The sequence below is a fragment of the Bombina bombina genome, chromosome 3 (assembly GCF_027579735.1).
Source record: "Bombina bombina isolate aBomBom1 chromosome 3, aBomBom1.pri, whole genome shotgun sequence".
Classification (NCBI taxonomy): domain Eukaryota; kingdom Metazoa; phylum Chordata; class Amphibia; order Anura; family Bombinatoridae; genus Bombina; species Bombina bombina.
This window is the reverse complement of record NC_069501.1, coordinates 725,366,071-725,379,691: the sequence shown is the minus strand read 5'-3', so window position 1 is coordinate 725,379,691 and position 13,621 is coordinate 725,366,071. Positions and strand designations below refer to the sequence as shown.

General features: G+C 36.9%; 1 protein-coding gene across 1 annotated transcript in view; it reads left to right on the top strand.

Annotated features, from left to right (window-relative positions):
• Nucleotides 1-12,613, top strand: part of ALCAM (activated leukocyte cell adhesion molecule) — a 130,957-nt gene extending 118,344 nt beyond the window's left edge. Inside the window, exons 15-16 of the mRNA XM_053707544.1 lie at nt 2,422-2,535; nt 11,182-12,613. Coding sequence (XP_053563519.1) covers nt 2,422-2,509 — 88 coding nt within the window. The 3' untranslated portion in view covers nt 2,510-2,535; nt 11,182-12,613. The remainder of the gene's footprint in view (nt 1-2,421; nt 2,536-11,181) is intronic.
• Nucleotides 12,614-13,621: the final 1,008 nt, after the last annotated feature.

The following is a 13,621-nucleotide window of genomic DNA, read 5'->3' as shown; positions in this document are numbered from 1 at the left end:
TGCAGGCCATTACCTGGTCAATAGATTTCTAAGCCTTGCAATTTCCTTCTCTGTGTGATCCTACCACACCTGTTGTTGTTTTCTAGAAATTAGACTTTAGGGAATATCAAACATGCATATTCTTATTAGCTTGTGGTATATGTTCTAATGAAAAACGTTAAAGGGATAGTCAACACCAGAATTTTTGTTATTTAAAAAGATAGATAATCCCTTAATTACCAATTCCCCAGTTTTGCATAACTGTTGACTCAAAAAGTTTAAATATAAAAAGACTGTGCACATTTAGTTAATGGAAGTAAATTGGAAAGTTGTTTAACATGGCATGTTCTATCTGAATAATGATAGTTTAATTTTGATTGAGTGTCCCTTTTAACTACTGTAATAACCTACTAACTGGCCTTCCTCTCTCCTGCCTCTCCCCCCTTAAATCTATCCTAAATGCCTCTGCTAGGCTAATCCACCTTACCCGCTGCTCTGTATATGCTGCCCCTCTCAGTGAGTTTCTTCACTGGCTCCCCATTCATAGCAGCATTACATTTAAAATTCTCACCCTGACCTACAAAGCTCTTACCAGCACTGTCCCCCCATACCTGTCCTCACTCATCAACAAATATACTCCATCCCCACACCCTAAGGTCCTACAATGACCTGCTCCTTTCATCTTCTACCATCACCTCCTCCCATGCTAGACTACAGGACTTCTCTCATGTGGCACCAACACACTGGAACATACTTACTCACACTCTCAGACTTTCCCCTAATCTGTCCTCCTTTAAATGCTCCCTAAAGATACTTTTGTTCAAGGAAGCCTAATACCCAACTCAGTAACAAATAAATTCTACTTAACTAATAATTTCCTTCATTTAACTCTGTACTAACATCATTCTCACCCTTGCAGTCCCTACCTCCTGTTTCTCACCCTCCTACCCTTCTAGATTGTAAATTCCCACGGCATAGGGCCCTCAATTCCGCCTGTATTTGTTTGATACATTTTGTCCGGTCTCTTAAAAATACTGTACCCATGGACAGCGCTGCAATATTTGTTGGTGCTTTATAAATAAAGTATAATAATAATTAAAAATAAGGAGCTCTGTTTTAATTGTAAAACATTTCTATATTATTGTAATGAATGGACATAAAGGCTGAGATGTAAAACATTCTGAATAACATTAACACAATTTATATTGCTTTCCAGTGACCAATATCACTCATCACTTGGCTTATTTGGTGGAGCCAATCAATAAAGATTAGGCTAGCCACTGTCATTTTGTTAGCAAATCTACCATTATTTTGCAATTTCTTATTTAATCACCTCTGCTGAGGCCAGTTAGAGATCTATATGTAGCTGAGTTAAAGAGACACTGAAGTCAAAATTAAACTTTCATGATTTAGATAGAGCATGCAATTTTAAACAACTTTCCAATTTACTTCCATTAACAATGTATTTTTATATTTATACTTTTTGAGTCTCTAGCTGCTACCGAGCATGTGCAAGAGTTCACAGAATACACGTATATGCATTTGTGATTGGCTGGTGGCTGACACATGATAGAGGGAGTGAAAATAGACATAACTTTTGAAATCAGTCAGAAAAAAATCTACTACTCATTTTTAGTGCAGATAAATTGCTATTGCATTGTCTTTATCATGCATTTGTTGATTATGCAAATCTGCTGTAGTTATTGGTCCTAAATTGTGAAGTCTGCTTTGTGCAAACCCACAATTTTCAGGAAAAGTGGGCAAAATAAACACTGAAAATATATTGCATTTTAAATACACATAAAGAAACATTTTATAGTACAATCTCAAAGAGACTTCAAGTATCCATATTGCATTTAGAAGAATCTCTGATTGCTTAACTTTGCTAATTTTACTAACAAAAAGGCATTGGTAAAAGCTTAAAGAACATGTTTATGCAGATCTTTTGTAATGTGTTGCTTAATTGTTAATATCATGCATTTATTCTAATGTATGTTTAAGAATTTTCTATAATTTATTCTTTTTTCTAGCTCATTGTCAAAGAAGCATAACAAAAAAATCATGAAAAAATGCTTTATTTCTAATATGATCCTTCAGAAATTTCACACAATTTGCATGTTTTTTTTAATTTATTTTAAATATTGTTACACAGCAACTGCCTAGTTAGACTTGTGTATAGAATTAACAATTGCTGTAATCATTTCTAATGATACTCACATTAGTAAACCCACAGTTTGACAGTTATTGTATATAGACTAAAATGTATAATTGTGTTTATGCTGAAGAAATATGGTGAAAAAAAGATAATAAAAAAACAAGGTAAAATAGGTTTGTGTCTCATTAAAGAAGTATAGTAAAGTCATTTCTTAAATGTGCTGACAATTGCATCCCGTGGTTGTACCCTTTTAAATTTGTGTTTGTTGTTTTTTTGTTTTTTTTTAGCTCAGGAACAAAACATGTAGGGAAGGAACTTGGTAACACTGAAGAAAACAAGAAGTTGGAAGAAAACAATCACAAATCAGAAGCATAGGAATTGTATATAACACAATACTCAAGGTAGGTGTGCTCTGTTGTCAAGTGACCACCACAGTAATTTACACAAAACTTAATTAGACTTTAAACTAAATCTGACATCCCATGGGAAGCCTTTCTTTATGGATAAATGCACAAATGACTGCCCTTGCACACCAGTATTTTGTATAGATTAGCGACAAACCACACAAACTATTAATTATAGAAGTTTAACAATACAAGTTTTCTTCATACAGTTTTCTCCTTTATGTACATTTGTTGCAGTACAATTACAGTGTAGGCAATTGAATGCAATATATTTTAAAATGTTGTAGAATTTTATCATCGCAATGGAATGTGTTAAACAAAATATACTCTCGTTACAAGGATATAAATGGGTTATTTAAAGGGACACTGTACTGTAACAAAAAAATCTCCCTTTTCTCTTGTTAAGTGTAGTCAGTCCACGGGTCATCCATTACTTATGGAATATATCTCTTCCTAACAGGAAGCTGCAAGAGGATCACCCAGCAGAGCTGCTATATAGCTCCTCCCCTCACATGTCATATTCAGTCATTCTCTTGCAGCCTAACTAAGATAGGTCGCTGTGAGAGGTCTGTGGTGTTTAACTTAGTTTATTTCTACAATCAAAAGTTTGTTATTTTAAATGGCACCGGAGTGTGCTGTTTATTCTCAGGCAGCATTAGAAGAAGAATCTGCCTGCGTTTTCTATGATCTTAGCAGACGTAACTAAGATCCACTGGCTGTTCTCATCTGAGGAGTGAGGTAACTTCAGAGAAGGGGAATAGCATGCAGGGCCCCCCTGCAAAAGAGGTATGTGCAGTAAATTATTTTTCTGAGGAATGGAATTGACTGAGGAAATACTGCTGATACCAATGTAAAGTAAGTTCAGCCTTAAATGCAGTGATAGCGACTGGTATCAGGCTGATGTGTGTGTGTACACTGAATGTATTTTTCTAAGGAATGGAATTGACTCTGAAAATACTGTTAATACTGAAATAATGTATGAGCCTTAACGGCAGTAAAAGCGACTGGTAGCAGGCTTATTAATAACAATTCATAACTTTTCAAATGTATGTTTAAAACGTTTACTGGCATGTTAATCGTTTTTTGTGAGGTACTTGGTGATTAAACTTATTGGGGCATGATTTTTACCACATGGCCATCTTTGTTTTCTGCATAGAAACAGTTTTCTGAGCTTCCCCACTGTTGTAATCTGAGTGGGAGGGGCCTATTTTAGCGCTTTTTTGCGCAGTAAAAATTCAGTCACAATCTGTCTACTTCATCCTCCATGATCCAGATCGTCTCTAGAGAGCTCAGGGGTCTTCAAAATTCATTTTGAGGGAGGTAATCAGTCACAGCAGACCTGTGACAGTGTGTTTTGACTGTGAGAAAAACGTTAATTATTAAATTGTTAATCCGTTTTTGGGTATTAAGGGGTTAATCATCCATTTGCTGGTGGGTGCAATCCTTTGCTAACTTAATACATTTACTGTGAAAAATTGGTTGCTATAACTATTTTGGTTCATTGTTATTTCAACTGTGACAGCTTTTTGTGCTTCTTAAAGGCACAGTAGCGTTTTTTATATTGCTTGTAAATTTATTTAGAAAAGTATTTCCAAGCTTGCTAGTCTCATTGCTAGTCTGTTTAAACATGTCTGACACAGATGAATCTCTTTGTTCACTATGTTTAAAGGCCAATGTGGAGCCCAATAGAAATTTATGTACTAATTGCATTGATGCTACTTTAAATAAAAGTCAATCTTTACATGTAAAGAAATTATCACCAGACAACGAGGGGGAAGTTATGCCGACTAACTCCCCTCACGTGTCAGTACCTTCGCCTCCCGCTCAGGAGGTGCGTGATTTTGTGGCGCCAAGTACATCAGGGAGGCCCTTACAAATCACTTTGCAAGACATGGCTACTGTTATGACAGAAGTATTATCTAAATTGCCAGAATTAAGAGGCAAGCGCGATAGCTCTGGGTTAAGGACAGAGCGCGCGGATGAGGTGAGAGCCATGTCAGATACTGCGTCACAGTTTGCAGAACGTGAAGACGGAGAGCTTCATTCTGTGGGTGACGGATCTGATCCAGGGAGACTGGATTCAGAGATTTCTAATTTTAAATTTAAGCTTGAGAACCTCCGCATATTGCTAGGGGAGGTATTAGCGGCTCTGAATGATTGTAACACGGTTGCAATTCCAGAAAAATTATGAAGGTTGGATAAATACTATGCGGTACCGGTGTGTACTGACGTGTTTCCTATACCTAAAAGGCTTACAGAGATTATTAGCAAGGAGTGGGATAGACCTGGTGTGCCCTTTTCCCCTCCTCCCATATTTAGGAAAATGTTTCCTATAGACGCCACCACACGAGACTTATGGCAGACGGTCCCTAAGGTGGAGGGAGCAGTTTCTACTTTAGCTAAGCGTACCACTATCCCGGTGGAGGATAGTTGTGCCTTTTCAGATCCAATGGATAAGAAATTAGAGGGTTACCTTAAGAAAATGTTTGTTCAACAAGGTTTTATCTTACAGCCCCTTGCATGCATTGCGCCTGTCACTGCTGCGGCGGCATTCTGGTTTGAGTCTCTGGAAGAGGCCATTCGCACAGCTCCATTGGATGAAATTATGAACAAGCTTAAAGCACTTAAGCTAGCTAACGCATTTGTTTCTGATGGCGTCGTACATTTAACTAAACTTACGGCTAAGAACTCCGGATTCGCCATCCAAGCGCGCAGAGCGCTATGGCTTAAATCCTGGTCAGCTGACGTGACTTCTAAATCTAAATTGCTTAATATTCCTTTCAAAGGGCAGACCTTATTCGGGCCCGGCTTGAAAGAAATTATAGCTGACATTACGGGAGGTAAGGGCCATGCTCTACCTCAGGATAGGGCCAAATCAAAGGCCAAACAGTCTAATTTTCGTGCCTTTCGTAACTTCAAGGCTGGAGCAGCATCAACTTCCTCCGCTCCAAAACAGTAAGGAGCTGTTGCTCGTTACAGGCAGGGCTGGAAAGTTAACCAGTCCTGGAACAAGGGCAAGCAGGCCAAGAAACCTGCTGCTGCCCCCAAGACAGCATGAAGAGAGGGCCCCCTATCCGGAAACGGATCTAGTGGGGGGGCAGACTTTCTCTCTTCGCCCAGGCTTGGGCAAGAGATGTCCAGGATCCCTGGGCGTTGGAGATCATATCTCAGGGATATCTCCTGGACTTCAAAACTTCTCCTCCACAAGGGAGATTTCATCTTTCAAGGTTATCAGCAAACCAAATAAAGAAAGAGGCGTTTCTACGCTGTTTACAAGACCTTTTACTAATGGGGGTGATCCACCCAGTTCCACGGATGGAACACGGGCAGGGATTCTATTCAAATCTATTTGTGGTTCCCAAGAAAGAGGGAACCTTCAGACCAATCTTGGACTTAAAGATCCTAAACAAATTTCTAAGAGTTCCATCATTTAAAATGGAAACTATTTGAACCATCCTTCCCATGATCCAAGAGGGTCAGTACATGACCACAGTGGACTTAAAGGATGCCTACCTTCACATACCGATTAACAAGGATCATTATAGGTACCTAAGATTTGCTTTCCTAGACAGGCATTACCAGTTTGTAGCTCTTCCCTTCGGATTAGCTACGGCCCCAAGAATCTTTACAAAAGTTCTGGGCTCACTTCTGGCGGTACTAAGACCGCGAGGCATAGCGGTGACTCCATACCTAGACGACATTCTGATACAAGCGTCAAGTTTTCAAACTGCCAAGTCTCATACAGAGATAGTTCTGGCATTTCTGAGGTCGCATGGGTGGAAGGTGAACGTGGAAAAGAGTTCTCTATTACCACTTACAAGAGTTCCCTTTCTAGGGACTCTTATAGATTCTGTAGAGATGAAAATTTACCTGACAGAGGCCAGGTTATCAAAACTTCTAAATGCTTGCCGTGTCCTTCATTCCATTCCACACCCGTCAGTAGCTCAGTGCATGGAAGTAATCGGCTTAATGGTAGCGGCAATGGACATAGTACCATTTGCGCGCCTGCATCTCAGACCGCTGCAATTGTGCATGCTAAGTCAGTGGAACGGGGATTACTCAGATTTGTCCCCCCTACTAAGTCTGGATCAAGAGACCAGAGATTCTCTTCTATGGTGGCTCTCTCGGCCACATCTGTCCAAGGGGATGACCTTTCGCAGGCCAGATTGGACGATTGTCACAACAGACGCCAGCCTTCTAGGCTGGGGCACAGTCTGGAACTCCCTGAAAGCTCAGGGATTATGGACTCAGGAGGAGAAACTCCTCCCAATAAATATTCTGGAATTAAGAGCAATATTCAATGCTCTCCTAGCTTGGCCTCAGTTAGCAACTCTGAGGTTCATCAGATTTCAGTCGGACAACATCACGACTGTGGCTTACATCAACCATCAAGGGGGAACCAGAAGTTCCCTAGCGATGTTGGAAGTCTCAAAGATAATTCGCTGGGCAGAGTCTCACTCTTGCCACCTGTCAGCGATTTACATCCCAGGCGTAGAGAACTGGGAGGCGGATTTTCTAAGTCGCCAGACTTTTCATCCGGGGGAGTGGGAACTTCATCCGGAGGTCTTTGCTCAACTGATTCATCGTTGGGGCAAACCAGATCTGGATCTCATGGCGTCTCGCCAGAACGCCAAGCTTCCTTGTTACGGATCCAGGTCCAGGGACCCGGGAGCGGTGCTGATAGATGCTCTGACAGCCCCTTGGGTCTTCAACATGGCTTATGTGTTTCCACCATTCCCGATGCTTCCTCGTTTGATTGCCAAGATCAAACAGGAGAGAGCTTTGGTGATTCTGATAGCGCCTGCGTGGCCACACAGGACCTGGTATGCAGATCTAGTGGACATGTCGTCCTGTCCACCGTGGTCTCTGCCTCTGAGACAGGACCTTCTAATTCAGGGTCCTTTCAAACATCCAAATCTAATTTCTCTGAGGCTGACTGCATGGAGATTGAACGCTTGATTCTATCAAAGCGTGGCTTCTCGGAGTCGGTTATTGATACCTTAAAACAGGCTAGGAAGCCTGTTACCAGAAAAATTTACCATAAGATATGGCGTAAATATTTATATTGGTGCGAATCCAAGAGTTACTCATGGAGTAAGGTTAGGATTCCTAGGATATTGTCCTTTCTACAAGAGGGTTTAGAAAAGGGCTTATCTGCTAGTTCGTTAAAGGGACAGATTTCTGCTCTGTCCTTCTACACAAACGTCTGGCTGAATTTCCAGACGTTCAGGCTTTTTGTCAGGCTTTAACTAGGATTAAGCCTGTGTTTAAGACTGTTGCTCCGCCGTGGAGCTTAAACTTAGTTCTTAATGTTCTTCAAGGCGTTCCATTTGAACCCCTTCATTCCATTGATATCAAGCTGTTATCCTGGAAGGTTTTATTTTTGATGGCTATTTCCTCGGCTCGAAGAGTCTCTGAGTTATCTGCCTTACATTGTGATTCTCCTTATCTGATTTTTAGTTCAGACAAGGTAGTTCTGCGTACTAAACCTGGGTTCTTACCTAAGGTAGTTACTAACAGGAATATCAATCAAGAGATTGTTGTTCCGTCACTGTGTCCTAACCCTTCTTCAAAGAAGGAACGACTTTTGCATAATTTGGACGTAGTCCGTGCCCTGAAGTTCTATTTGCAGGCAACTAAAGATTTTCGTCAAACTTCTTCCCTGTTTGTCGTTTACTCTGGACAGAGAAGAGGTCAAAAGGCTTCGGCTACCTCTCTCTCTTTCTGGCTTCGTAGCATAATACGTTTAGCCTATGAGACTGCTTGACAGCAGCCTCCTGAAAGGATTACAGCTCATTCTACTAGAGCTGTGGCTTCCACCTGGGCCTTTAAAAATGAGGCCTCTGTTGAACAGATTTACAAGGCTGCGACTTGGTCTTCGCTTCACACCTTTTCAAAATTTTACAAATTTGACACTTTTGCTTCTTCGGAGGCTATTTTTGGGAGAAAGGTACTTCAGGCAGTGGTTCCTTCTGTTTAATGTTCCTGCCTTGTCCCTCCCTTCATCCGTGTACTTTAGCTTTGGTATTGGTATTCCATAAGTAATGGATGACCCGTGGACTGACTACACTTAACAAGAGAAAACATAAGTTATGCTTACCTGATAAATTTATTTCTCTTGTAGTGTAGTCAGTCCACGGCCCGCCCTGTCTTTAAGGCAGACCTAAATTTTAATTAAACTCCAGTCACCACTGCACCCTATGGTTTCTCCTTTCTCGTCTGCTTTGGTCGAATGACTGAATATGACATGTGAGGGGAGGAGCTATATAGCAGCTCTGCTGGATGATCCTCTTGCAGCTTCCTGTTAGGAAGAGATATATTCCATAAGTAATGGATGACCCGTGGACTGACTACACTACAAGAGAAATAAATTTATCAGGTAAGCATAAATTATGTTTTTAATGTTTTCCCAAATAGAAATACAAATAGATCCTTTACCTTTACTTTGTCACATGGAATAGCTGTATTTTACCTATACTGAAAATTTGAGTACTTGAGTACTGGTTATAGAAAACATATGTAAACAAGTAGTTGGCATTAAAATGATGCTCTGGAGAGGAGGGGGGATTAATAACATCTTTATTTTCAATGGCTCTCTAAGTGCTGTTTTTTTCCTGTATACAGAGGTTAAATATGGAGGCCATTGTGCATAGAAAAATAAGGTGTCTCTACCTAGAAGCTCAGCCCATGTGATTGAGTTGTAGTTTCAACTAGCAAAAAACTGTTACTTCATATGAAAAAAAAAAACAACCTAAAAGGGCAATTTTCCATCCATCTTATACTCTGCAGGTGGTATAACAAGTTACAGGAAACTGGGAAAAAAATTACAGAACACTGTCCCTGTATTTCTTACAATGCCTTCTTTGCAGAAGTTAGAATTTTTATATGCTTTGATAAAATAATAAACATGTTTTTGTGGTTTATTTTTTTTTTTTTTTAGAATTTTACTAAATAAAATTATGAAATTTTATCTTTAGTTACCACTGTAGCTATTTGGTCTGATTCCCTTAATAATGTATTTAATCAAAACACTTTATGCATGCCTTTTTTATCACATTTTTTATTTTTATTTTATTGTACCTGTCAAAGTTAATTTCAATGACCCTACATCTGTGGCTGCTGGTTATGTTTTAAATTAGGGCAAATATATCACTGGATATATAAGCAATATGCTTCACATGGATAACCAATGCATTGATACAGCTATACAACTGTAATTACATTTCTATAAATTCTCTTTTTTCAAAGCCTATACTTTAGAATGGAAAGCACTGCATATTCCCATAATTATAGAAGACAGATTTTTTTTTTTTTTTTTTTTTTGTATTATTTTTTATAAGAATTACTCTATATTGAAACATTGCAAGGCAGGTTTGATTAGGACCAAATGAACCTTTGAGAGTCAGGCCTATAAGTTACATACATTTTCCAGATTCATAGATCAATACACTTTAACTAACATCTTGGGGTAGAATTAAATCTTGACACAAATGAAACAGCAGTCCAATCCCATTATAACTAAATTAATTGGCTCTGAGTTTGTGCTATGTCAGAGATATTTCTTACAGCATCTTGAATTTGATGTTGATAAGAGGCTTTATTGTGAGTAATATGTGCTATGAAGCAGCACCCCTCTATTTCTTCTGTATATGTTTCTCTGACTTGTATTATTTTTATACCCTGTGTATAGAGCTGCAGAATATGTTGCTCATTGACACATAATTATAATTCTTCCCAAATGCAGACTACTTGTTCAGAAATATTTGACTCTAACAGCACAAGTATTAAGTGGCTTAAATGTGCTGTTCTTTCTGCTACCACACTAACAGCCAGTGTCCCACAATCCCTTATCCTCATTCTGTCAATGTCCATTTGTTTGTTCAGACTAACCTGAAGCCACCAATCTTCATTTCTTTCATGTAATTGGCAAGAGTCCATGAGCTAGTGATGTATGGGATATACGTCACTAGCTCATGGACTCTTGCCAATATGAAAAAAATGAATTTATCAGGTAAGTTCTTAAATAAATTATGTTTTTCACTCCTCAAACCCAAGGCTTTTTTTGTGGTGAGGGATTCTCTTGACCCTCTTATTCAGCCTTGGCCAGGGGTACTTGCAATACTCTTCTGCTTGCAAGGGGCAATTCTTTGAAATTAATCTTTATTTTTCTACATGCTAAGTTGGTTATGTGGAGGACTGCACAACATACTTTAGACCACAATAACCTTTTACTGGTTGAGTACATTAAACAGTGTCCTCTTTTTTACTTTAGCAAGTATGCACTTATGTCATTGTCATCATTAGATAGTTTAGCATGTTTGACTGGTTGTCTGGAGCTTTTTGTTTTTAGTGGGGTAAGAAAGTTTGAGATTTAAATAGTTGTTGTTCAACAGAAAAGCACTTTTAGAATCTAAATAAAAAAAACTATCTATATTAAAATATCCTTTTTAGACAGAGCAATATTGTCCTTAAGCTTCCTTGGCAGTATTTTTTTTTTATTAATTTTTATAATAACTTTGTTTTGCAAAATAAATTTACAGTAGGATGAGCACTGTAGAATTACATATTTTTGCCATACACTAATGTGATCAATAATATAGTATTCTAATGCCTATACTAATTGTACTATATATTTTTTTATAGGGAAAACACAATGACTGGTTTGGAGCATGAATGTGGATTGTAATTATGGAATATTCAAAGAACCTACAACTATTCATGGTTCCCATATTACACAATTGTTACAGGATTATAAGGAATCCTATCTAAAAGGATACAAAAAAACTGTTAAAAAACAGCCATGATGATGATAACTTACCATGTTGTGTTTATTTTATTTTTTTATGTAAATGTCTGCACTGAAAGTTTATTTCGTTTGCCTTTTATGTAAATTTTTTTACGTAGCTATTTTTATACACTGTAAGGCTTTGTTCTGGGAGTTGCTGTTAATCAGATGTAAAGTGTAATGTTATTATTTTTTATGACACAGATGCATATTTACATTTCTAAAACTGGTTACTATCATTTAACCTTGCAAAGCAGATGAAACAAAATGTAACTTAATGGTTTCACAATTATTTAAATTATTATTTTCAGTATACATTTTTGACAATATAATACCCAATTAATCAGCATTTGGTAAATCAGCTAATTGTAAGCGGGTTTATATACAGTGTGAAAATAATATGGAATTACCCTCCCTGGTTTTCTCAAGACAGGCAATATTTTATCATGAAAATAGTTTACTTAATAGGTGATAAAAGACCACATCTCCTATTTCCATGATGTATGAATGACTGGAATTTCAATTTTGTTTTCTAATCCACTGCCTTACAATTTAACTTTATGATTTTTGTTTTTTAAGAAAATATACTTTGCAACAATACATGATAGAACTACTTACAGTGAGAATTAGAAGCTGTATTTCCCATGCAGTTTACAGAAAGTTATTAAAGGACTGTATCTTGTTTGTAACAAATACCTTACATGCTAAAACATTTCTTATAGTTTTACATATTTAATTATAATTTCCTTATTCTTTAAGTAAATATTATCATTATGAAATATTTTCATGCCATTATCACATAGTCAGGCTTTAGCTTTAAAATTGTCAGTGTATTGGAAAATTTTTGTTCTGTCCGCAAACAAAAAATGCAACTTTTCTTGTTTTTTGTTGTTGTTTTTTCCCCCTATAGGATGTTCACATTTTAGATTCTGCTTTCCAATCTTTTTTTGTTGTGTTTTTTTTTTTTTTTTACATTTTCAACCTTTAATTGCTGCTTTAAATATTGATGCACTAAGCAGCTCCTGACTGTTCTTCAAGTATATGATTATCAACACAATCTGCTTGCAACAGAGCAGGTTATAATGTTATAAACATCAAACAATTGAACTAAATCGACATCACGTTAATTGTGCATATTTCTGAAGCTCCAAAAGCGTTAAAAAAACTTTAATCTTCTTTCTTTACTTGTATTAACCACTACAGATACACAGTGCACCTTCATATACTGTTTTAATTGGTACATAATTTATCAACCATTATCGAAACAATAAAAAAGTATTTTGTTTGGTACATTCTAAGTTTTAATTTACATTTTTTTTACTGTTTAAAGGCAGCTTAAAGTGGCATTATAAGCAGACAATAGTTGTAATATATGCAAATTCAATAAGCTTCATGAGAAGTTTAATTGATATTTTGCCAACCAGAAGTATGTTTTCAAAAGTGTTGCAAGCATAAAAATAGTTGCTTATTTGTTATATTAACTGCTACATCTGAACATTTGTATATTTTGTAAAGGCTTGTTTTGTTTTTCTTTTCCCGTCTCCATATGAAGTCAAAATGTTTAATACTTTCTTCATATTTTTATGAGGTTTGATGCTATAGTTGAATCAAATGCTATTGACAAATCACAATCTACTAATTAATTGTTGTACTATTTTGCAGCTTGCAGCACTTTATTAGTTAGATTCTTCTATTTCTGAGAATGTAAAAAAATGTAACCACTAAAAAAAAAGAAAGAAATGCCTAAAGTGTTTGTTTTAGCTTTTTTTTTTTTACGAAACTCAAAGCAAAAGTGCTGGACATGCCTTTTTGTTTAACAATGTTTGTGTGCTTTATTTCTTTGGTTCTCTTCATTTTAAGTAGTCTTTCTGCTTTGGTATCTGCTGAGCTGACCTTCATTGTTTCACTACAAAAAGATGATAAAAAATATATATATATTTTTATCACATGTTTAAGAAGAACCTAGAGATAGTTGGCCAGAATAGTATAAATAGATAAGACTGGTTATTGAGTATGAATAAGGTAAAATATTAAAATGTAAGCATTTTTATTATAAGCAAGTTGGAAATTACTACTTTCTTTTTTTGTGTGTGGTTAAAACAGATTTTCGGCTCTAAAAAAAAATTAACTTCTGTCCATGGAATAAAATATCTTTAGCACTGCTATCAACAAAAAATGTCTTCTAGATATAAAAGTGGAAACACACACACATATATATTTATTTAAAACATAGATATTGGATTTGTTCTTGATTATTCTAGATGATAAAATAGATGTGAGCCTTAGTACCTACAGAAC